Source organism: Stenella coeruleoalba (genome assembly GCF_951394435.1).
Source record: "Stenella coeruleoalba genome assembly, chromosome: 18".
In the NCBI taxonomy this organism is placed as follows: Eukaryota; Metazoa; Chordata; class Mammalia; order Artiodactyla; family Delphinidae; genus Stenella; species Stenella coeruleoalba.
The window spans coordinates 74,620,920-74,644,473 of record NC_137164.1 but is presented as its reverse complement, the minus strand read 5'-3'; the positions used below and the strand labels follow the sequence as shown (position 1 = coordinate 74,644,473).

The 23,554-nt window shown below is 38.2% G+C and overlaps 1 protein-coding gene across 5 annotated transcripts in view; it reads right to left on the bottom strand.

The window, feature by feature from the left end:
* MYO16 (myosin XVI) overlaps nucleotides 1–23,554 on the bottom strand; it is a 641,507-nt gene that overhangs the window by 160,994 nt on the left and 456,959 nt on the right. For all 5 annotated transcript variants that reach the window (XM_079902787.1, XM_079902784.1, XM_079902785.1 and 2 more), the window contains one exon: nucleotides 8,978–9,050. In XM_079902787.1, the coding sequence (XP_079758913.1) occupies nucleotides 8,978–9,050 (73 nt within the window). The remainder of the gene's footprint in view (nucleotides 1–8,977; nucleotides 9,051–23,554) is intronic.

The window sequence follows — 23,554 nt, the reverse complement described above, 5'->3', positions numbered from 1 at the left end:
AGGCCTGCTCCCTTGCTGGAGTCCTGTGTCAGGAGCCTCATCCCCAGATCCCGGGCCCAGGGCACTGTGGGGACCTGCTTCTGCTCTTGCTTGTTTTTTGGTTTTCCAAAACCAAACTACCTTCCACCCTTTTTTGGTATTTTACTGTTCCTTAAAGGAACCAAACACCCTTTCCTCCCGTGGTTTCTCTTTGAGGTTTTTCAAATCAAACTCTGTGCAATAGGTTTTAAGCTAATAGAGGTTACTTCACAGGGATAAAGACACTGGTTTTACACAGATTTAAAAAAAAACACTTTCTCTCTCTCCAGCATTTCTTTTAGGGATTCTATTACTCAGTGCAACATAGATTCATAAAATAAATCCAATATTCTAATGCGTGTAACTCATGCCTATCATCTCCTTTAACATAAAAATCACCACTGTTCAGGGATTTGAGGGACTGACTGAAGGGGTCAGCCAACAATAAACCTATTGGCTAATTTTCTTGCCATTTTCTACGTAACAATCTGCTAACGTCAGATTGAAAACTACAAATGCTACTGAAATCATTGTCTTTTTCAAAGAGCTGTCATTATCCAGGATTAAATGCAAAGCCTAGAGATACTGAAAAAAAGCACAGACTGCAGAGCCCTGGTCCTGAGGTGTCAAAGGAAGAAAGAAAATGGCACAAAGAGCACTGATTTGGGACCAGATGGAGTTGCATCTGAATTCGCACGAGGCCCCGCAAAGGCTTCTGGGACGTTCCTTAGCTTTTTGAGAAGGTTGCTGCAGGAGCTAGTGATCATACAAGAAAAGCATCTGACTCATAGCAGGGGCTCTAGAAATTGTAGCCACTGGTGATTATTAGCAGAAAACTAAATGGAACCATATTCGTAGTCAGCACATTGGGGACTCTGCACCTGCACAGCCACTGCTGGAAAGCTGAGCTTCTTCCTGGTTAGTTGTCATTAAAAGAACTCGATTCACTCTTCTCTAAAGTGACCTGATATACATTTTCAAATCCATATATTCTCCTTATTACATTCTGTAACACCTCCTTTTAACCACCCTGGTGCAGGCAGGCCTCAGAGATAGTTCGGGTTTGGTTCCAGACCATGACAACAACAGGAATATGGTAAGAAAGCGAGTCACATGCATTTTTTGGTTTTCCAGCGCATATAAACGTTATGTTTACACTATACTATAGTCTATTAAGTGTGCAATAGCATTATGTGTGAAACAATGTATATACCTTAATTTAAAAAATACATTATTGCGAAAAAAAAGTGCTAACCATCACCTGAGGCTTCAGCAAGTTGCATTAGTAACATCAAAGATCACTGATCACGGATCATCATAACAAATACAAAGTAATGACAACATCTGAAATATTATGAGATTGCCAAAACGTGACAGTAGACTTGCTCGATGAAAGGTTGCCCCCAAACTGTAATTTGTAAAAAATGCAGTGTCTGTGAAGCTCAATAAAGCAAAGTGCAATAAAAGGAGGTCAGCCTTCACTTTACAAGGAAGAAGATATACCTGCATTCTCTAACTTATTTATTCGGATTAAATAAATGCATTTGGTGAAAAACTCCACTATGGAAAAAAGAACACTATCACATAAAATTTATTCAAAGTTTATTGCTTCTATATTTAATAGAATAAATAATATTGTGTCTTCAGAGAAATACAAAAAATATACTTATGAATGGGAAGCAATTAAAGTTGAGAAAATTTACAATAGTAATAAATCTTTAAGTCTAACTTTCAAAGAACCTTTGAAGCTGGAAATAGTGCAGATCATTGGTTCTGGAACCAGATCTTGGTTCTACATGTCCTTCCCTGAGTTACTTAAATTATCTGAGCCTTGGTTTCTTTAGCTCTAAAATGGTGATATTGTTTAAGTTAAAAGCTTTCAAGAAAAAAAGTCATTAAATGTACAGTTTACATGGTCAAAATTGCTTTCTTCTACTTTATTTTTTATTTCCTCAAAACAAGTTTTCAGAAATTGTTAGCCTGAGGACCTCTAACCACACTATTTTTAAACACAGAATCCAATATTATTATAAGAAGTACATTAAAATAGCATCTCACTACTTAATTACTCTGTGTAGTTTTCTATAGAAACCTGAGTAGCACTACACTGGGGTTCTGCTATGTAAAAAAACAAAAAAATTTCCTTATTCATATTTTTCTTAAACTGTGTTATCAATAGCTTGGTGAGTTCCTGAAAAGATTTCAGAAAATTCAATATCAGAGAGCAGAAAATGTGTTAAGACAGAGTTAGATATTTAAGGTACGCATGATTTGAGAATCTGCATATTTAACAATAAAGTATTTTTATATTTATAGATCAATTCATTGAGCAGTAAATAGATCATACTGATACCTAATAGCTATCACTATCAGAACATGAGCTATGATTAAATACTAAAATGAGGTATCACCTCGCACCAGTCAGAACGGCCATCATTAAAAAGTCTACAGATAATCAGTGTGGAGATGGTGTGGGGAAAAGGGAACCCTCCTCCACCATTGGTGGGAATGTAAATTGGTGCAGTCACTATGGAGAACAGTATGGAGGGTCCTTAAAGAACTAAAAATAGAGTTGCCACATGCCACTCCTGGGCATATATCTGGAAGAGACAAGAACTCTAATTTGAAAAGATGCATGCACTTAATGTTCACTGCAGCACTATTTACAATAGCCAAGACATGGAAACAACCTAAGTGTCCATTGACAGAAGAATGGATAAAGAAAATGTGATATATATACATATATATATATATATATATATATATATATATATAAAATGGAATCCTACTCAGCCATAAAAAAGAATGAAATAATGCCATTTGCAGCAACATGGATGGACCTAGAGATTATCAGACTAAGTGAAGTAAGTCAGACAGAGAAAGACAAGTATCATATGATGTCACTTACATGTGGAATCTAACAAAATAATACAAATGAACTTATTTACAAAACAGACATAGACTCACAGACATAAAAAACAAACTTACGGTTACCAAAAGGGATAGCAGGGTGGGGGAGGGATAAATTAGGAGTTTGGGATTAACAGATACACACTACTATATATAAACTAGGTAAATAACAAGGACCTGCTGTACAGCACAGGGAACTCTACTCAATATCTTGTATTATAATAACCTAAAATGGAAAAGAATCTGAAAAAGAATATATTATATATATATATATGTGTGTGTGTGTGTTTGTGTGTATATATATATATATATATATATATATATATCTGAATCACTTTGCTGTACACCTGAAATCAACACAACGTTGTATAAATTAACTATACTTCAATTTTAAAAAAATACATGGGACTTGCCATACTAGGAATGAAAATAGCAGCCTCTTCCTCATTAAGGTTTTCCTAATCCTTCTCCCAAGATATCCAATTAGAATTGGTCCTTCTCATATTTGTACCCTACCTACCTCACCATAATGTCCGTACATTTCTTAGTGCCTAGTACAGGGTCTGGAACTTGGCACTTATACAAAAACTACTTATTGAATGAATGAACCACAGAGTACCCTGATGCAAATGAGCCAGAACAAATGCATCCTTCTAGGTACCGATAAAACACATTCTTACAGAGAGCAGAGACCATAGCACTCTCAGTTTTCCTATCTATAAAATGGAATTATCTACATCAACAGTACGTGGTATGAGTTCAACCGATGGTCGTTAATATGTTCTTTGATTTATCGTTGTATCATATCTAGGATAGTGATTTCACAGCTAAGGATTTTATGGGGTTTTTTTGAGGTTGAGGCTGACACACTATATAATCTTATTTCGTAGAACTTTAGAAGTCAAGGCATCTGGCTTTTTCCAAACCACTGAACACTTAGCCCAAGCTTGTCCTGTTCGCCAGGACTTTCCAGGAAATCTCACTCTTTAGAAAAGAATTTGTAGGCAAGGAAATGTTTCAAAGCTTTTACTTTGAACAAATGTGTTCTCTTTCCAAATTCTCTGCAGTCTTATAGTAAATTGTTGATAGGCAATTTTACTAGATTCCATAGCTTCAAAAATTTCATTATATGTAGCTGCATGTTATGTGTCTAGTGGGAAACTGGGGGAAATTATTGAATATTAAATCATTAGTTTCCACTAGTTTGTTCTTTATGCCTTTTGTGAAGATCTGTAGTCTGCAGAACTTGGCGTTTTTTTACAACTGTTGGGAGAGAACATATTCTAGCATTTATTAAAATAATAATTATATAATCTCAAAGTTTTCTCATTTATTTTAAATAGCACAGGAATATACCTTATTTTTTTGTGCTTTGCTTTACTGTGCTTTGCAGCTACCGTGTGTTTTACAAATTGAAGGTCTGGAGTAACCCTGGGTCGAGCAAGCCTACCAGCGCCATTTTCCCAACAGCATTGATCACCTCCTGTCTCTGTATCACGTTCTGGTAATCCTTGCAATATTTCCAACTTTTATTATTATTATTATATCTGCTACGGTGATGTGTGATCAGTGATCTTTGATGTTTAGACTAAGACTTGCTGAAGGCTCAGAGGACGGTTAGCATTTTTTAGCAATAAAGTCTTTATAATTAGGGGATGTGCATTTTTTTAGACGTAATGCTATTGCACACTTAATAGACTACAGTATAGTGTAAAAATATAATTTTCATATGCACTGGGAGACCAAAAAAATGCACATGACTAGCTTTATTGCCATATTCCCTTTATTGCTGTGGTCTGGAACCGAACCTGCGAATCTCTGAGGTGTACATGTATATTACGGATAATTTTAAACATATTCAACAGTGAAGAGAATAATGTAATAACCTCATCTGCCATCAACCAGCTTCAACAATTATCAACAATTACCACCTCACGGCCAATTCTGCTTCATCCATTTCCATATTACCCTCAAAATTAAATTCATTTGAAGCAATTCTCAGACATTGTGTCATTTAATTGGCAAATATTTTAGTATAATTCTCTAAGCTACAAGGACTTTAAAAAATATATCCATAGTACCCTTATGTCACGTAATTTTTATCAAGGATAATTTTTTAATTTTGTCCAATATCCAGATTTCACATGACACTAATTAACTCATAATTTTTTATACTTAAGCAAATCAGGATCCGCATAACGTCCGTACATTTATTTCACTGACTCATATGTCTCCTAGATCTCTTTCAACCTACCAGGCACCTTGTTCTTTTACATTTTTATCCTTGCATTTTATATGTTGAAGAGATCAGGTCATTTTTCCTGTACTGTTTCTTACAGTCTGGAGTTTTCAGAGTGAATTCTTGTGGTTTAGTTTATCACGTTTCTCTGTCCTCAGTTTCTGTTAATTAGTACTTACATCAATACCTTTCATTATATTCAGGTTTTCTACTTTCCTTCCTCCTTCTTTCCTCCCTCCCTCCCTCCCTCCCTCCCTTCCTTCCTTCTTTTCTTTCTTTCTTGGCAGGAACACTTGATATGCATCTGGTATACTGTCACCCTTCTTGTAATGTTAGCTGTGATTGGTACTCATTGCATAGATTCATTACTTCTTAGGAGCTGTGGAACTGACTTGCTCTAATTCTGTCACTCATTCTTCATTTATTTGTAGTGAGACCACATCAGGTTATATTTATAAATTAACTTAGGGAGAATCAGGATCTTTGTACTATCAAGCCTTTCCAGGAATGCAGCATATCTTTCCACGTTTAACTGTAATTACGCAACCTTCGGGAGTATTTTCGTCCTCATTTAGGCTATTTACTAATTTTTGACTATGTGAATGTTTTCTTCTTTTCCTCTATGTCTTCTGATAAACTAGTTTCAGAACATATAAAAGTCTTTTGCATGCTGATTTACAACTGGCTACTTTATCAAATTCTCACCTTGTGTGTAGTCATGTTTCATTCTTTCTTTTCAGCTTTCTAAATATTAATAGTCTCTGGAACTACAAGTATTTTTGCCTCTCCTTCCCACATTGTGCCTTGAATCGCTTTCACTTTTCTAACGTCATTGGCACTGTGATGTGTAAGGGAACTTTTGTCTTGGTTATTTTCTTTCTGATTATCAAGCATCGTAAATGGAATTCCCTGGCTGTGTCAAGTTGAAGAGTTGATCAGAGAGGCTTTTCTTTTAGGGCATTCGGAGATATGTTCACAGCGCTAGATACATAATAAAGGAAATGAGAATTCATGAGATGTAAGCATCACATGGCAGAGAGGACCTGGTAATGATGTAATTACATAACTAATCAGGGCGACAGATTCAGAGTCTCCCGAATTGTACTTTGGAACTCAGATAATTTAGCGCCCCCTCCACGGAACCATCAAACTGCTGTTGAGTTATATATTATATTACATTTTTTACTCTAAAAATTATCTTTTTATAATGTATAAATTAGTTCTGAATAGAAATGACTTATTACAAGTCAGAGAAAACAGGACTAGCATTTCCTATGAGCGGAAACAAATTCTCATTTAAAGTATCACAAGCTTCCATCGAATGATTTAGAGCTACTTGGGCAAACTGAGGTTGGACATGCTGATGCTTTGGAGTACTTCTTAGTCTCTCCTCAGATTGTCCCTGTCGAATTTCTTATGGATGAATGATTGTCAAGCAGTATACATCTATTCCCGAGCAAGAGCAGCCCCTAGCAAATCCACTAAAGGTTTTCTCCTTACGAGTTTACTCTTTAAATTTCAGTTGAAATGCATCTGTTAAGCTCGTGTCATATACACGGTGCGGCACCACGCCCAACTGCAGCCCTGTGGGCGTGGACGTTCTACTGAATAGCCGATAGAGGCACTAATATTCTTCTGGGTTTGATTCTGAATATAATATTGATCTGCTAATCATTCTGTTGCAAGTTTTCAGTGGAATAAGAAATGAGGAAGTTCGCCATTCTATTAGCAACTCAAGAATCTAGAACATATCATTCAAACCAATGGCCTTTAAAAAGCTCACAGGCAAATGGAGGAATTTGCTAACTACCCTGTAAGATGAGATTTGGACTAACCACAAAGAAAATCATTTTATCCTTCTCAATGATGCCTGGGTATATTGCGCCCAATAATTAAGCAAACCTGCTAAATGTGCGTGACAAACCTGCCAAGCAAACTAAAGGTAGATCTTTAAAAATATTTACTGTTTCTGTAATCAAGGTCTAAAAGTTGGTCTTGAGCTTCTACCCATAAGTACCTAAAACTAGCTCTTAGTATTTAACAGAGACTTGTTCTTTAGAGTTGAAAAATCTAAAATCTAAAATGCCATTCTTTGTTAATAAAAATCTCAGGCCATGAATATATTCTAAAATATATAATTAAAATATTTAACAGCAAGAAAGAATGATAAGGGGTACACGTAATTATAGTAAATGAGGAAGTTTTAATCAGGAGATAACGTAAACGTTTTGCACATTTCAGCTGCCGGCACAGACTTGATAAGATACTGAGTCTGGGTCTGGAGCAGGAGGTTGGGAGCCCAGCCCTCGCAGACACGCTCCCACTTGTGATTTCTGCCTGTCACTTAACCGGGAGATGCAGAAACCGTGAGTCTCACTAGAGACCCGAGCCTGCATGTTTTCTAAGGCAAAAATGGAAGGAATCAGTAAGACTGCCAGACAACATTCAAATACTTGCACTGAGAAATCCGTCACCAGAAGCAGCCTGCAGACCTATGCTTCTCGTTGGACATCCTGCTGCTGACTCTTTCAACTGCCCTCTTCCTATATTCATCACTATTTTTCTTAACAATAAGCAATAAATAAATAGAACCACAAAGTCCTCCCTTTTCCATTAATCCGTGGACACAGCATCATGAAGGGAGAAGAAATCTCCGGTCTCATTGTTCTTATTTTAGGCGAGATTTCCTGTAAAGTTTTGTAGAGAAATGATTCACGATGATTCACCCTAGATTAAGTGAGTCGGCATGATTAAGATCTACTCAGAGGACCCTGAACCACTTTTTTAGAGGAAAAAAGGCCAAATCTGAAAAGGTTTTCAGGTGTTCCCATTGACAGCAGCGAAGGTAGCTACCCACCATTTCTTACATGTGTACAGTGAGCTGGAAAATGACACCAGAACCTCTATAACAGTCATCTTGTTCACTCTCACAGCTCCATAGGTCTATTACCATCTTGATTTTACAGATAAGGAACCAAAGCTCATTACAGATTCTTCATCTTGGCCAGGACAGCTCTGCTAGTACAAGTCGCAGAACTGGGTTTCAACCTCATTCTATTTAATCCCTTACCCAGTGCCAGTAACCACTCTGAACACTGCATACTTGAAATTCTTCGTGTAATTTAATGCAGCATGGTTTTCTCTCCTCCCACCTGTACCATCTTACAGGTTTAGTTTTCCTTCTCTGCTAAAGCCACTTTTATTTCTACCCTTAACACTTAATTTTTAGATATACTTAATTCGATTAAACTATTTGTACTATATTATTGATACCTAAAGAATTTAGTGCTTTTACAAGTGCCCTAAATTGTAAATAGATTAAAAATAATCAACACCTCTGTAAAGTACTTTTATGAGTTGGCCATAGTCATATGTACGCATGTCACGTAAAGTTGAAACTACAAATAAGAACATTTAGCATGAGAAAGTATTTCCATCCTGGTTTTTGGCTGGAGTTTCTAAAGACCTTCAAACTGATTTCAAATAGACACCCTCCGAGTCTCTGACCCTGCTGAAATGGCATTTCCATAAGCACAACTCTGGTTTCATCTAACGCCATCTTTTAAAACAAGTGCCTCTGTTTTAAAAAAAAAAAGGATTATGCCAGTTTACAAGACCACATAAAAATGATGACTATGTCAACAAACCAGGAACATTAATTTAAAACAGGACTGCAGAGTCCTTATTTCCTTATTTTAATTACATATTCCCAAGAAACAGTGCAAATAGCCTTTACTGAATTAAAGAGAGATAACTTATTAGTTGAAAAAACCATTCAAGTTAACAAAATTTCAAAAGAAACCCACTTACTTGTTCAAATTCATTCTTTTGAAATTCTTCAAAACCAAAGATGTCCAATATTCCAATATCCCATGTCTGCGAGCTGAAATGAAAGAGGACACAGTGAACAGGCATCCTTAACGCTTCCCACTGCTACTTTAGGTTGGAGAAATCCAGCCACATAGCGTGTCACTGGCAACTTGAAGTAAAAACACAAATGATTATCTTAATCTGGTGGAAAACTGAAAATTAGGAAGAAAAAGTGTTCTTTTAATGCTTTGATTCAAACACAAACTCATTAACAAAAATGCACTGATTTCTAAGTATAAAATGTAATGATATATGGGTAGTTTAATATTTACTTCTCTGAAAGCCTCTCTGTCTGTCTCCTTCAAATAGACCTGCTTTCTCTGAAGGAATTTGGACCGACCTGTTAAGTGGGTCTCACCAGCAGTAAATCAAGCCATTTCTCCATTACACATAAGTACAATACAAGTTACAATTAAGCCACGTGCATGTTTTTTGATAGATCAGTTTGAGCCACTCCAAAAATTATGACTTTCCTAAAGGAGGTCCTATAAATAAAGAACAACGAAGATCATGAAACTCGGGTGCGAAATCTATCTAAGTGATGACTTCTCTCTTCCATGTAAACTATCGCTCTTGGAATTTGCTACAGTCTTGGATGGTCAAATCACAGATGTCAGAACACACACAGTAAGTGAGGAAAGGAGGAATGAAACCTCATGTGACCCGGGAACGCTGACAACCTGGATTCTGTGGGGATATGGGAGCGGCACGGGGGTGTGTGCACGAGGTGCTTCTTGCAAAGGAAGCCCCAGATGATTCTGGAACGCTGGTCACCCCACCCCTGCCATGTCTCTGGTCTAGCGCGTCATCAGGAGGACTGCTGTCTGCATTTTCTGCCAGTGGAAGCGACAATTCCTCATCACGATGGTGCTCGTTGTTTCATTACCAGTCTCCCTGCTGGTGCAGATGTTTTGCTGTTGTTTCCACTCAATTTGATGTACCCAAACTGCAGACCCCCTTGGCCACCAACTCCCTTTTTGTACCTATATTGTGTTTTCACAAGCAGGATGTAATCACAATACATTAGGGGCTATAATTTGTCACTTACATGGCCACTTTTTTCTCTAGAAAAAGGCAAGCTAATGATTCTGTGATATCCTTTCTCTAAGATTATTTGTTGTAGATGGTACAAAATATGAACGTCATAAGTAGGAAAGAGCATTTTAAAAGCCCTTGATATAAACGTCACATGGCAAAGAGTGTAAGTCAGTGAGGGGAGGAAAGAAGCATTCATTGGATGTCTCTAGGTAATCGATTCAGTATTTTAGAAGAAAAAAATAAAGTTAGCTTTGTATCTCACCCTGTGTGCCCAAATAAACTCTACATGGATTAGAGAGCCAAATGTTAGAACCAGAAACTGTAAACACGTACAGGAAAACAAATGTGATCATTTTTTTTCTGCTTTCAGTTCTGGGAAACGTCAAAAGAAAATATTCAAAAACATGATTATGCAAAGACGAAATTCTTTTGCAGGATAAACTGTAAAAATAAAATTAAGTTCTGTTAGAGGTAAGTATTATTTAAAAACGCATTGTCTCCTTCATTTTCATAGATTTTTCTCAGTCTACTAGACTATGTGTCCAGCCATACATCATCTTCCACCCATCCACGCCTCTCCCCATCCCACCATCTTTATAATGTGCACAAAAAGACACCGGGAATGATGTTCACTCGGTGGGAACCATGGTGCTGAGGGTTAGGCTGATTTGTTGCTCTGTTGTGTGTGTGTGTGCGTGTTTTCCATGTAATGAGCTGCATCGTTTCACTTGTAGGAGCCTAGTGATGAAGCCTGTCAAGTTCTGGAGTTGTTCCGTCTTGGTAGGAATCCTGATTGAAACACTTTTTAGTTGGATAACTTTGGGCAAGTTACTTAAATTTTCTGAGCTGCAGTTTCATCATTTATAAAACTGAGATAACAAGTCACATGCATCCACCTAGATATTTGCTACAATTAGAAGTAATGTAAAGAAAGTTCTAGGATAATAGCTGGTGCACAGTGTGTCTCCAATCACTGAAAGCTGCTTTTAAAAACAGTTGTTTAAACTTGCTATAGAAATACAGAGGGTGGCTAAGAGTAGAAATATAAATGGCTAATAGGCATATTAAAATGTCAATCTCATGAAAATTGCAAAAGAAATAAACTTTAAAAAATTATGATGGGAAAGACATCCCCATACACTTTTGTTGGCAGTTGAAATTGGTAGAGCCTTCTTAAAAAACAACATGCTTATGTGGCACAAAGCTTTGAAATATTCATATCATTTGCACCAGGACTTCCATAAGCAGGAACCTATACTAAGGCAATTATCAGAAATGCAATTAAAGACATGAATAACGATGTTCATTGTTATCTTAATTATAGTAAAACAACAAAAAAATAACAAATACCCAACACTAAAGACACAATTAATTAAACAGCATCCATCCTAGGACGGATTAATTTAGAGAAACTGTCAAGTTAATAGAAATCAATTTATAAATTCTGTATAAATAACCCCAATTACACATCCAGAAGACTTAGACAGAAGTGCAGTCAGCCCGAGAAGAGGACCTGGAAATGTCTCGAATGGTAGACCTAGCGGTGATTTATTAATTTTTAAAATGTTCTGTAGTGGGTATTATAGCACTCTCCATCTTTAGCCTTTATTTAAAACATACATGGCTAAACACATGTTGGGCATTTTCTGAGTTGGTGGAGGAAGGACAACCCTAAGCTTCAGGGCAGAAAGAGGAAAGTGGAGCCCCGCTGAGACGGTAGAGACAAGTGTCTGGTTTTCCAGGGACGGGAGGTGCAGCAGGGACCCGAGGAGTCCAGAGGGAGCAGAGGGGCTTCCTGAAGACCAAGTGCTGGTCCAAAGCATGAATGCTCCTGCCAGCGTGTACCAGGACCTCCCTCTCAGGCCCTTAGACCCAGTTCCCCTGCCTGGTTCCCAGCTGCCTTGGCAGCAGGGGTCCTGTAGTGACAGCCCACAACACTGACAGAGGTCAGGGGTAAGGAGAAGAGCTATGGGTGGCAGGACCTCATGACATATGTCCTTCCCTTTCTCATGAGGATTGTGGCTTCGTGTGGACCAGCAGAGGATGCTGAGGCTAGCCAGCTGTGCGTGGGTGAGTAAAATGTTGAAAGATTCTGGTTTAGGTTGGGGACAGTAAATTAATTACTAATTTAGAGTAGCATATATTTGGTTGAAAGAACACTCCTTTTAAATGATTTTTTCACATTTCATACACACTGGATTCCAAACTACATTTGGTTACAAAATAAAAATTTAAAGAGGAAAAGATGGGAAGAAAGGAAAAACCATTGTCAGGAAAACATTTAATGCAGGTTTAATGCATTTTAACGATTATTTTTGCAACTACTGACAGATATAAGGTGTTCGTTTTTTTCAAAAATCTATTTCATCTTTTATGATTGAGTGAAATATGTGACTGTCATTGCAATGGCAGCCTTGGCAGGAGGGTTCTAAGAACCTGTAGCCAGCAAAATGCCCATTCTGTCATTTCTCTTACTGCTATCTTGACTCATATTACACAGGCATTTAACTCAACATCCAATTTCTAGGACGGAGGAGCAGACAGAGGTCATCAGATGAACCGGGATTCAATCCATTAGGCAAAATTAACATATTAATAAGATGATCTGTTTTAGTTCAAATTCTGCCTTAGAATTCTCCTGAGGGCTTTCCTGATGGTTAACAAAACTCTAACCCACATTAACTCATTAGTAAAATACACCACCTTCTATATCAGACAAAATGTTAAATGCCAAGGCATCTGCCTCGTTTTGATTTGCCTTCCAGGTTTGTGGGTATGAGAAAGGGGAAAGTCTGAATCAAAGAGACTGTCCACTTTGGAACGTGGATGAACTCATTTTATTTGGACAGAGCGGTCCGGGGATTTGCACACATCAGGTTTTGTCCTCGATCGTCCCCAGGCAGGGAGATGAACTAAGTAACTAAAAGTCAGTCTAGGGAAGAGCTGAATCCTGTTTGGCACAAAACCCTCAGATGGAGCCAGAGCTGAATCAGCCTCTTTGGCTGATCGTTGACGGGTCAGACTCCAGATGGGGTAAGAGTGAAATATAAAAGCATTCCAGACTTGAGCAATCTGGCTGTCCAGACACACTGCCCTGGGGACCAGATGGCCTTGCGCAGAGGTTAGTGGTGCAACGTCCCTGGAGAAGTTGGGCTATGCTATGGCGTTTGCAAGCTCTACTACCAATACGCTGAAGAATTTGGTTAAAATAAGCTTTGTTTGTAATCGGCAAAGCGCACGGTGGCTACCTCTGCCCACACAGCTTATCTGACTCTGCAAGGGTCTTCTCTAGTCTTAGAGGAACTTGGGATGGAGACGTGGCTCCAGGATTGCGTATTTTCAGAAGTTCCTGCCTTTTATTCTTCGACGGAAGAAAGTACCTGAGACTTACCATTTTCTGAAAACACCTCAGAAATTAGGGAAGAAGTCTGCAGTTGCTGACAAGTTTCATTAGAAGCTGGGTGACAGGTGGGGCTAGTGGTTACCAAAGCAGCCCTCTGCGTCCAACTGTCCTACGGCATCATGCATACCAACATTGTTCTTAAACCCGTCCTCCTTTGTATTTTTCCCCCCACTGGAAATACAAGTTAGGAAGTTAAAAACTGGAGAGCCCTTGAAGTGAAAACTGTAGCTAATTAGCCTGGATGTGCACAGAAATCCTGGCATGAGGGTGAAAACCAGAGCTAATGTTTTATTGATGCAGTATCATATAAAGCCACTTCCAATTGCTGGTCTTATAAACAAAGCTAGTTCTGACCTACAGAGAAACCAGGAAGGGAGCCCTTTCTAGGGGTAGTAAGAGCACAAATAATCAAAAAAATCACTTAAACCCTTCCTATCAGTGAAAGCTACAACTCACAGCTGAAAAGCACCAATACTTAGTACTTTTAATAAACCTATGTCCTCATTCACTACGAGCTGCTTTTAAAACAGTGAGATACACACACACACACACACACACACACACACACACACACGTGTATTGTTAACAAAAGCATCTTTAGAAACAAGAATAACCTACCACATACTTTACTTCTTTCAAACCACAAATGATATTTAGTTTATATGAACTCTTACCTTCCTAGTCTGAAATAACCCTCATTTGAGAATAATGCAGACCATTTAACTAATTTATGACATCATTGCTCCTCCTAAGTATTCTGTGGTTATTAAAAGCCATAGTTATGAAGATTAGATAGAAATATGGATAAATAGTTACCACAGTGAAAAAATCCAGATGCAAAGCTGTATGTACGGGACGTGGAGCAACTGGAACCCTCACACGATGCTGGTCACAGCTTAGATCTGAAATTTGGAACATGGTTTGACCTCGTCTGCTAAAGCTTAACGCACATCTACTGAATGACCCAGAAATCCCACTCCGGGCGGGTATCCGGGGTAATGAGTGCCTGTCCCCTAGAAGTCATGCATGGGAACATACATGGCTTCTTATCTACAGAGCCCAAAACTGGAGACAACCAAAGTGTCCATCAGTAATTGAATACGGAACTAACTAGTGGTATGTCCACGCACGTTTTTACAAAAGAACACTACTCGGAAGTAGAATAAGGACGGGTTACGGCTGCACTCAACGTTGTAGATGCATCTCACATAAGGAACATTCAGCAAAGGAAGCCAGACGTAACCCAGTGGGCAGAGGAAGAGTCCACATCTAGCTCTGTGGGGGGGGGGGGGGATATGCCAGGTTGCGTGTGTAACATCGCTGAACTCTACAGAATATGTGCACTTCAGCCTTGTTAACCCTCAATAAAACAGTAAGAAAATGGTACGCTCGCTAGGATCACAGCTATGCACAGGGACAGAGAGACCTGGGGCTGAATATTTGTTAACTCAGAGGCACTCAAATGCATGCTTGCTTGGGTACTGCCCCGTCCGCCATGATGTTGGAATAGGGACCCTTCCTATGGTTGGCCTTGGCTCCCACAAGCGGCTCAAGCTTCATTTATTAATATAAAGACACGAGTAGGCAAGAAAATTACAAGCAAGATGTCTGAGGGACCCTGAGGTTGAGATGGAAATACATTCTTCTAGCAGTTGAATATAATCACAGCAGCGTTTATGCCGCTATCGTTTCCATGTGTGTCTGAGATTTGTATCTAACGTCCTCCCATGTCTGCTGACTCTTCGAAAGCAGAGTTGTATTTCTTGGGGATGCCTTCAGACTAGTGCCCTTAGTCCCTCCAACAAAAATAAAGAGAAGTAAGTTCTTGTGTTCAACCAACTCTCTGGATAAGTGAGTCAGAGAGAAGCTAGAGGGAGGTTCCGTGTTACTGATGTATGTAGGTGTAAGGAGGGGCGACGGAGCTCCTTCAGGGACACATCAACCAGAGAAGCACACCGTGCCTGAAAGGTTTTCAAAGAAGAGAAACAAAGCAACGACGTGAAATCAACTCAGCTGTAGGTTACGTGTCATTATCCTTGCTGTTTCAAAGTCAGGGACCAACCATATTCTATACGCCAAACAATAACAAGCGGTGCTACCTCCGTATGCCTCCAACCTAGGACCCTGTATCATCGCTTTTGAACGACCTTTTGTAAACTGTCAACTGTCAAAATAAAAACCTATACAGAGATGCGGGAATTCCGTAGCTTATGTGTCTTTCCCAGGAAATGTATATTTCAGTCTCATATCAAGCAGATATGTCTCCTTTCCTTTTGGTCTGTGTCAGTTGGTAGATGACTGCAAGACGAAATACAACAGCAGGATTCAGAAGTCAGATCAGGTTGACCCCGGGTGTTTGGGAGATCCACGCCACCTGACCCAAAGGAGGCATCAGGTAGAGGACAGGCTTGGAAGAAGAGTGAACTCTGAAGGTGTATCTGAAGGTCACGTTTTGGCTTTAGACAAGCCCGAGGTTCACAGGGGAGATTGTGAGTCAAGGTATGTGGCCAAGGTCAGGCAGGGGATGCTCTGGATAGACGCAGGGAAACTCAAAAGGTATAAAACCCAATTGGGTGGGTCTGGTTTGGAAGGCAGAGTAAAGGCAGGATTCCATAGGGGTGGGTAATCCAGGTAAGTTGGGTGGGAGTAGTTTTCAGAATGCCATCAAAGTACTTCATCTGCAGTTTCTGTGATCTTTCGAAAAGGGATGATTACTAATTATGGGGAGGGGAGTGCCCCCTACGTGAATGCCCTATGTGAACGGGTGGGCAAGTGCTAGCAGGCACACACTGTTCTGCAGAGAAAGCCAGCCATGCGTTGCCACAAATACTTGTGGATGAGGCCTGCAACACAGGCAAAAGTCTTGACCCTCCCTGGAGTTCCTGACCTTCTCTGGAGCCTGGTCTTGTTAGGCTAGAGCCACTGGAAGAGCTGAACTAATCCAGGCGTGGTTGTGAGAATTTGCAGGTGTGATCTGATCTGCAGCCTTTAAATTTCACCTATTAATAGTGGTACTACCAGTTCTACTAAGACTCAAGGATCCATTGAATCTGACGCATTTCAGCATAACCTGTGTTGGAGGGGGCTGACTCAGAGTTCACCCCCGGGCATAAAGCAGTGAGCCACCAGGTATCTGGATGCGACTGACATCTTCCAAAATACCCTGACCAGGAATCACAGACTCACGGGTCCTGAAAGCAAAACCAAGCCAGAGAGATGAGCCAAGGCTCCATTTGTAGGTAAATGAAATGCGATCATCACAGTTTCAGAGACTGAGAAAATTAATATTCACGAGACATAAAGGTCTTACTAACAATTTCATTAATGTTGTGTCAGGCGCAGAATAGAAATCCAGATCTCTTGATTTCTATCACCCTTTTAAAAAATGAAAACACAGCTAAAAGGTAAATTTGCTGTATTCATAAATTAACTACCATGTACTTGAACATACATACACATACACAAAACATGAGATCTACATAACATTTCAACCCACTAGTTGTAAACTACAGTAAAAAGTGCCGTTTCATTTTTCAGTGATCACGCTTTTCTTTTTTTTCGCCAGCTTCACTAAGATTTAATTACATACAACATTGTGTCAGTTTAAGGTATACACCCTGCTGATTTGCTACACAACTGTAAAACGATCATGCTTTTCTTAATAGGGTTCCTTTTCTCCCTTCATAAGAATTCTCTTTGAATACACCGCCCTCCTCCCCTTTTTATGAGGCTTCTGCTATTTAAGATTTTAAAGAGCACTTCAGGATACCTTTGCAATTTAATAGCAAGGTTTGAAAATCATAAATTCTTATTACCCAAAGGTTTGTGACTTTACTGCCCCCCAGAAGATGATGGAGACAGAGTATGAAAGTACTGGGATGGGAGATCATCTCAGAATCCCTCCCACCACCTATGAAATGGACACCTGTCTTTCCAGCAATCACCTTCAAGTATATGTGCTCACGACTTGTGGCTCAAAGTTAAATTAAGGAGATAGTGACTTGTAGCAAGTGGATATTGCTGGGTAACCAGCCACCCCAAAACTCAGCGCCCAAAAACATGAAGTACTTATTATGGTTCTAAGTCCTTTTGTCAGTGTGGGTGGCCTGGCGGGGGTGTTGGCAGGTGCAGGATAACCTCCTCCGCTCAGTGCCTTGGGGTTGGCCGGCTGTTGGCTGGCTAACAGTGCCTCTCACTGTCCGCAGGAGAGCCCGGGCTTATGCGCGAGTGGCAATGACCGGGACCTTAGACTAGTGCGAGGCCTTAGAGCTGGCACGCCATCATTTTTGCTGTATTCTCTCAGCTACAGCAAGTCACGAGGGCAGCTCAGATTCGAAGGAAGTGAAAACGGACCTAAACTCTTGATCAGAGAAGCGTCAGAGCTGTATTGGACAGGGCATGGATGCAGAGAACGAGCAGTTGGGGCCACTTTTGCAATCTAGCAACACTGCCTCACTTGAGAGTGGCTTCGAACTACTTCATTAGCTCATTCACCTTTTGAATGGATAGGTACTGAGCACCTACGTTTGCAAAGCACTCTGCCGGCTGCTAGAGACGCAGATACGAAGAACAGAGGACAATCGCACCCTCAGGGCCATGTCGATATATAGATATGTTAAACTTTGAATAATAATTTTGGAGGGAAATAAAGAAACCATTTATATTTTTTTAAGGTAGCTTTAAAACTATGCTTTTTAAAATCATTTTCTGACCATTTCCATGTGGGAGACATTTTTGGAAAAACTCAGGTGTCAAGTCTGACATAGTGGGGTTCATACTCCAAATCGACCACTTCTTCCTGGCTGTGTGACTTGGGCCAATTACTAAACCTCTCTGAACTCCGGTTTCCCTATCTGAAGAGGGGAGACAATAATTCCTTCCTCATGCCAATGTCAATATTAAATGTAATAATCTCCAGCTCGAAGCCTGGCTCGCTTACAGGTAACATCCAGCAAACAATAACCACAATAAATGCACCTCCCCCACTTCTCCCGTCTGCTTGGAAAATGTATTTTTAATAAGACTGTACGTGAAGAGAGAAAAGTTAAAAGCGTGCAGCTAACAAAAACTAAAAATGTCCTTTCGTTGAAAAGCCCATCCTTCTCGATGAGAAAATTATATTAGGAAAAGGCAAACAAGATTTAAATTGTGGGACTGACATTTCCTTCCTGGTGTTTTCTTCAGGGAGCGGCAGGGTCACCAAGACCCAGAATGGGACACCCTCCTCTCATCTCTGAGCTGCACGGCGGCGTTATTTATTTTGGCAGAACTGCCACTACACTCAAATGACAGGCACAGAGGAGCATAATAAATACAGATTTGGTTAACTCTATCCAGCAGGGCAGGGTATCAGGGGGTTGAAAAGAGGCCAAATGCATTTCCCCAGTGAGAAATGAAACAAGAGTGTGGGCACGGCCAGCAATGCGATGAATTTTATCCTTTGTATAAAATACACAAGCTTTAGCCTCTGCGCTCTTGGCTCAAGAAAGAGCTAGAGAGGAATGCTCGCGGGTTTGTAGTAGCCTTATAAATCACTGAATTTCTTACACACTATACTGAATCTATTTGACTCTCAAATAATATTTGCAAATCACATAACAGCCATTATCAAAAAGGAAAAACACTACTGTTCGATACTAAAAATGCCATATTCTCATAGATCTGAAAGAAATCTCTTTTTTTCCTCCCATCGCCTAAAAACGTGCACTTAAGGGAAAAATACGTAGCTCTTCACTGGTTCAATAAGCTGCACTATTCTTGAAACAGTTTATCACATTATCATGATTAATATTTATATTTAACCATTATTGTGTCCATGGTACGTGGTAATTTTTATAATAAGGGTGGTAAATTTTTAACCATCATTTTGTATTTATTATGTAATATTTAATTTTTGAGTAATATAATATACATCTACTTTGGTAAGCCTCTCATATTTTTTATTTCTCTGGATCCTTCTAGTTGAAAAAAAAGTATCTCACAAAAAAATGAAAAGCAAATGTGCAATTACAGAGAAAAGGTTCTTAGCTCTTTAGGAAATCATTACACATATGGGTGTTTTGGTAACGAAATGAAGCAGAAGGAGAATTATTTAGAAAGCAGGTTTTGTCTTAGATATTTCGTTAAATTGTGTAGTTTTGGTTGTCATGACAATAAGCACCATGATTTAAATGTCTACGCAGAAATAGAAGTCACTCGTACCATATTCATAAGAATCAAAGCAATATCATTATTTAATGGGAAAAAGTTCCCCAATTTGGATGAAGGAGGGAAAAACATGGTGTGCAAAATTTATTTTCCTGACAAACTGCTTGTTATTTCATCTCTGAAACAAAAATAAAGACAAAATATTTAGAACTAAACAAACGAAGGAAGTGCTACATATAAATCACCTGGAATGCACCAGGAGGTACTCAGGAGACACTTCATAGGCTCAGGGTCAACGTAATCACCAGAAAGTATGAAACAAACATTTCAGTCAGGAAGTCAGGAAAAAAAAAAAGGAGAAAATTTCAAAGAAAGTTAAAATAGGGTGTCCTAAAACTGCAGAGCTTAGTAAAAATAAATAACATAAACATGAGAAATGACAACAAGAAAAATAAATTGATTTTTGAAAATAAATAATTCTTACAAGCAAATTTCAGGCAAGACTTACCAATGATACTGGAGCAAAGGCATAAATAAAGAATGTCAGGAATGTAAAGTTGTCAAACTAGAATTATAAGAGCTATTGATTGGAGGATTATAAATAAAACAAAAGTGTGATTTAGTTGGTGAATACATTTAAAATCTTAAAGTGGACGACTGTCTGGAATATATATGACTTTAAAAAGAAAGAAAATAATCTGATTAGACCTATAAATTTTAGAATAGTATTCATAGGTGAACTCTCCCTTCACCTCCCCAAAAATTTTTAGGGAGAATTCCACCAGGCATTCAAGGCATATATCATCTTCATTTAACACAAACCATTTTAGAAGAGAAGAAAAACAGAATTGCTCTCAGCTTACTCTTTAACATAGACGTAATAGCAAAAGACTGTATAACAAATAAATAAAATCTTATCGCACTAATGAAAATAAATGCAAACACCCATAATAATGACTAGAAAATTGAATTTAGTTCATCATGACCAAATAGGGTTTACACCAAAAATGAAGAATTATTCGACATCAAAAAACATACATCAATAAAATTTGCCACATAACCTAAGAAAAGGAGAAATAATCTTAATAGATAAAAGAAAAACATTCAATGAAACAGCATACATCTATGGTTGAAAACATTTAGCAAAGATTATCTACTGGAACTCTACATAAACAGATTACTTACTGACAAATAATTAGAGGTATTACATTAATTGGGAAACAAGACAAGAATATCTACTAACACCACAAATTTTCAACATTGTATTGGCAGTGCTAGCCAATGTAATAAAATAAGAAGAAGTAGAAGACATAAATGATAAGGAAGACAAAAAAGATAATTATGATCATTTACATTATTATATTCCACAGGAAAATTATTAGAACTAATAAGAAAAGTCAGCAGGGTTTCCTGATATAAGATCAACATATGAAACTCAAGATTGAGTATCCCAATAAACAAATTAAAATATAATAGAAAAATAGCACTCATCATAGCAAGAGAAAGTACAAAGTACTTAGAAAATAATCAAATAGAAGTGTGCAAGAAATTGATAGAAAAAACACAAACATATTTAAGAAATAAAAGAATATGCATTAAGAAATATAGATCATATTTATGGAAGCAAAGAATCAACAGTCTAAAAAGGCCAATTCTCCCCAAATTAATCTATAAATGTAGTTCTCATCAAAATCTCAAATGAATTTCTTTTATGGACTAAGTCAAAATGACTATAAAATTCATATGCAAAAATAAAGATCCAGAGAAACCAAAACAAATAAGAAAAGTAAGAACTTATTATGAGAACTTATTAAAACAATATATTATTGATACAGCTTTAGTCAAATAGATTAAACATCAGGAGGAGGTGAAAAAGCATTTCTAATAAATGGGATAGGAATAGTTGAATATCCATTTAAAATATAACATTATATCAATTTCTCATATAAACAAAAATAAATTCCCGATGTATTGAAAATCGAAAGGTTTAGGAAAAAATGTAAGATGACCTTGGAATAGGGCAAGAATGTCTATGGTAAGTCCCTGAAGCCAGGTCATTGTATATAACTGAACAAATATCACCGCACACATATGAGCACATCACCACCAGGCAGTGTAGAATCTGCATTGCCATGTACAACGTCACTTGTAATCAGGGAAATGCAAATTAATATTCTCCCCACAACTCTGCTACTAAATATATACCCCAGGGACAATTCTAAACATATATCTCAGGATGTGACACTGTAATTGAAATGAAAACAGACGTAAGTGTCCATCTAAAAGGAAATAGATGAGGGTATTGTGGTTTCTCTTCAGGGGAATTAGTGTAGCAGTTACAAAGAATCAATTAGCTCATTACGCATCAATATAGTTAAATCTCAAAAACTATGTGGGGTTAAAAAGGGAAGTACAGTGTACAATGTACTCTATGATACCATTTCTTTAATTCTTTAATGACTCACAGTGTTATATACTCGTTATGAAACACCAATATCTAGATTAATTTTTAAAACTGGAAAATTTACAAAATATTGATAATATTGTTGTCTCTGGGCAGGAAGGAGAGGAATCGACTTATGTAGATAAACGAAAGTAACTTCGGCTTTTAGCTGCAATTTTCTATTTCTTTTGCATTAAAAAAATCGGAAGCAAAAGTGACAAATGTTAATCGTGTTAGATAATAGGTAAGACTTGCCTATAACCCTTTGTACTCTTCTTGATTATTAAATCTTTCACCCCCCCAAATACAGTTAATGAAGAAAGATATCACACAATAAATGGAAAAATACTGAATGTCTATTTTCATTTTCTCACAAATGCACAGCAGCTGTTTTAGTATTTCTATAAGGCATTTGGGAATTAATGATATAAATTCATTTATTAAGAATTAAGTACTTTACAATTAATAAGGCAATGTACAAAATATCATTTTACCAACTCTTAATTACGTATGGACTGTTGGTATAGATTATTTTTCTTTTCGACTTGTAATATCCATCAAAGAACTTAAATCTTTATAATCATTTTAGTAAAGTGCTAAGGGGGAAAGTTGAAACTAATAAGTAAATATTTGGGGTTTAATCAGATTTATTTACACATTCAGTCCCTCCTTCAGGTTTCACTTTGTACTTTTGTGTCTGAAATGAGGACAGATAAGCTCCATGACCTTTTTTGAACTTTTAATAACAGTTTACAAAATATATGTCGACTGAGAGACAGAGAATGAGATTTTACTTAGGATTCTCAAGTGATGTTAAATATATCGTATGCTCAGATGTTTTCTTTGGGAAATTAATTTCCAATTTTCTTATCAAAATAACAGTGAAAAAAACACATTTAATTTCTAGACATTTTCTCCACACTTCACTTTCTTATCACCCGGCCTACCATTTAGATAGTTTCTTAACCTATTGCAGCCCGTAAAATCCCTCACTGAGATTCCTTGAATGGACTGGGAGAGCGGTGTGTGGTTTGGAAAAAGTATTTAATTTTGATATCCCTCTGCTTTGCAGTGGTCACAGGGCCCCACTGAGCCCCACCCTGAATTAACGAGAATTCATACAGACCAGCTAGTCAATGATGCGGACAGTCGCAGGGAGTAAAAAATACTTAAATCTGGAGTTAGGTGACAACTACTCAAGTTCCATTACAGACGTGGCAGGGCGGGGTTGGGGGTAGGGGCATGCAGACATCTGACAAATCGCGTGGCTCCTTTTCAATAAAATCTTTCCTCACCATCTGACTCAGGAAGGAGGGAAACATTGCTCACCTTAACCCTTCCTGTTGGAGAGAATGACGGCGAGCCCTCAGCTAAGGCGAAGGTGCCCATCTATAAGGAAGCAGGGCGGGATTCGGGTTGGGGGGCTTAAGCGCTTAGGTCGTTTGGAGAATTTCAAGTCCCAATAATGGGCGATTTTCATCACCTG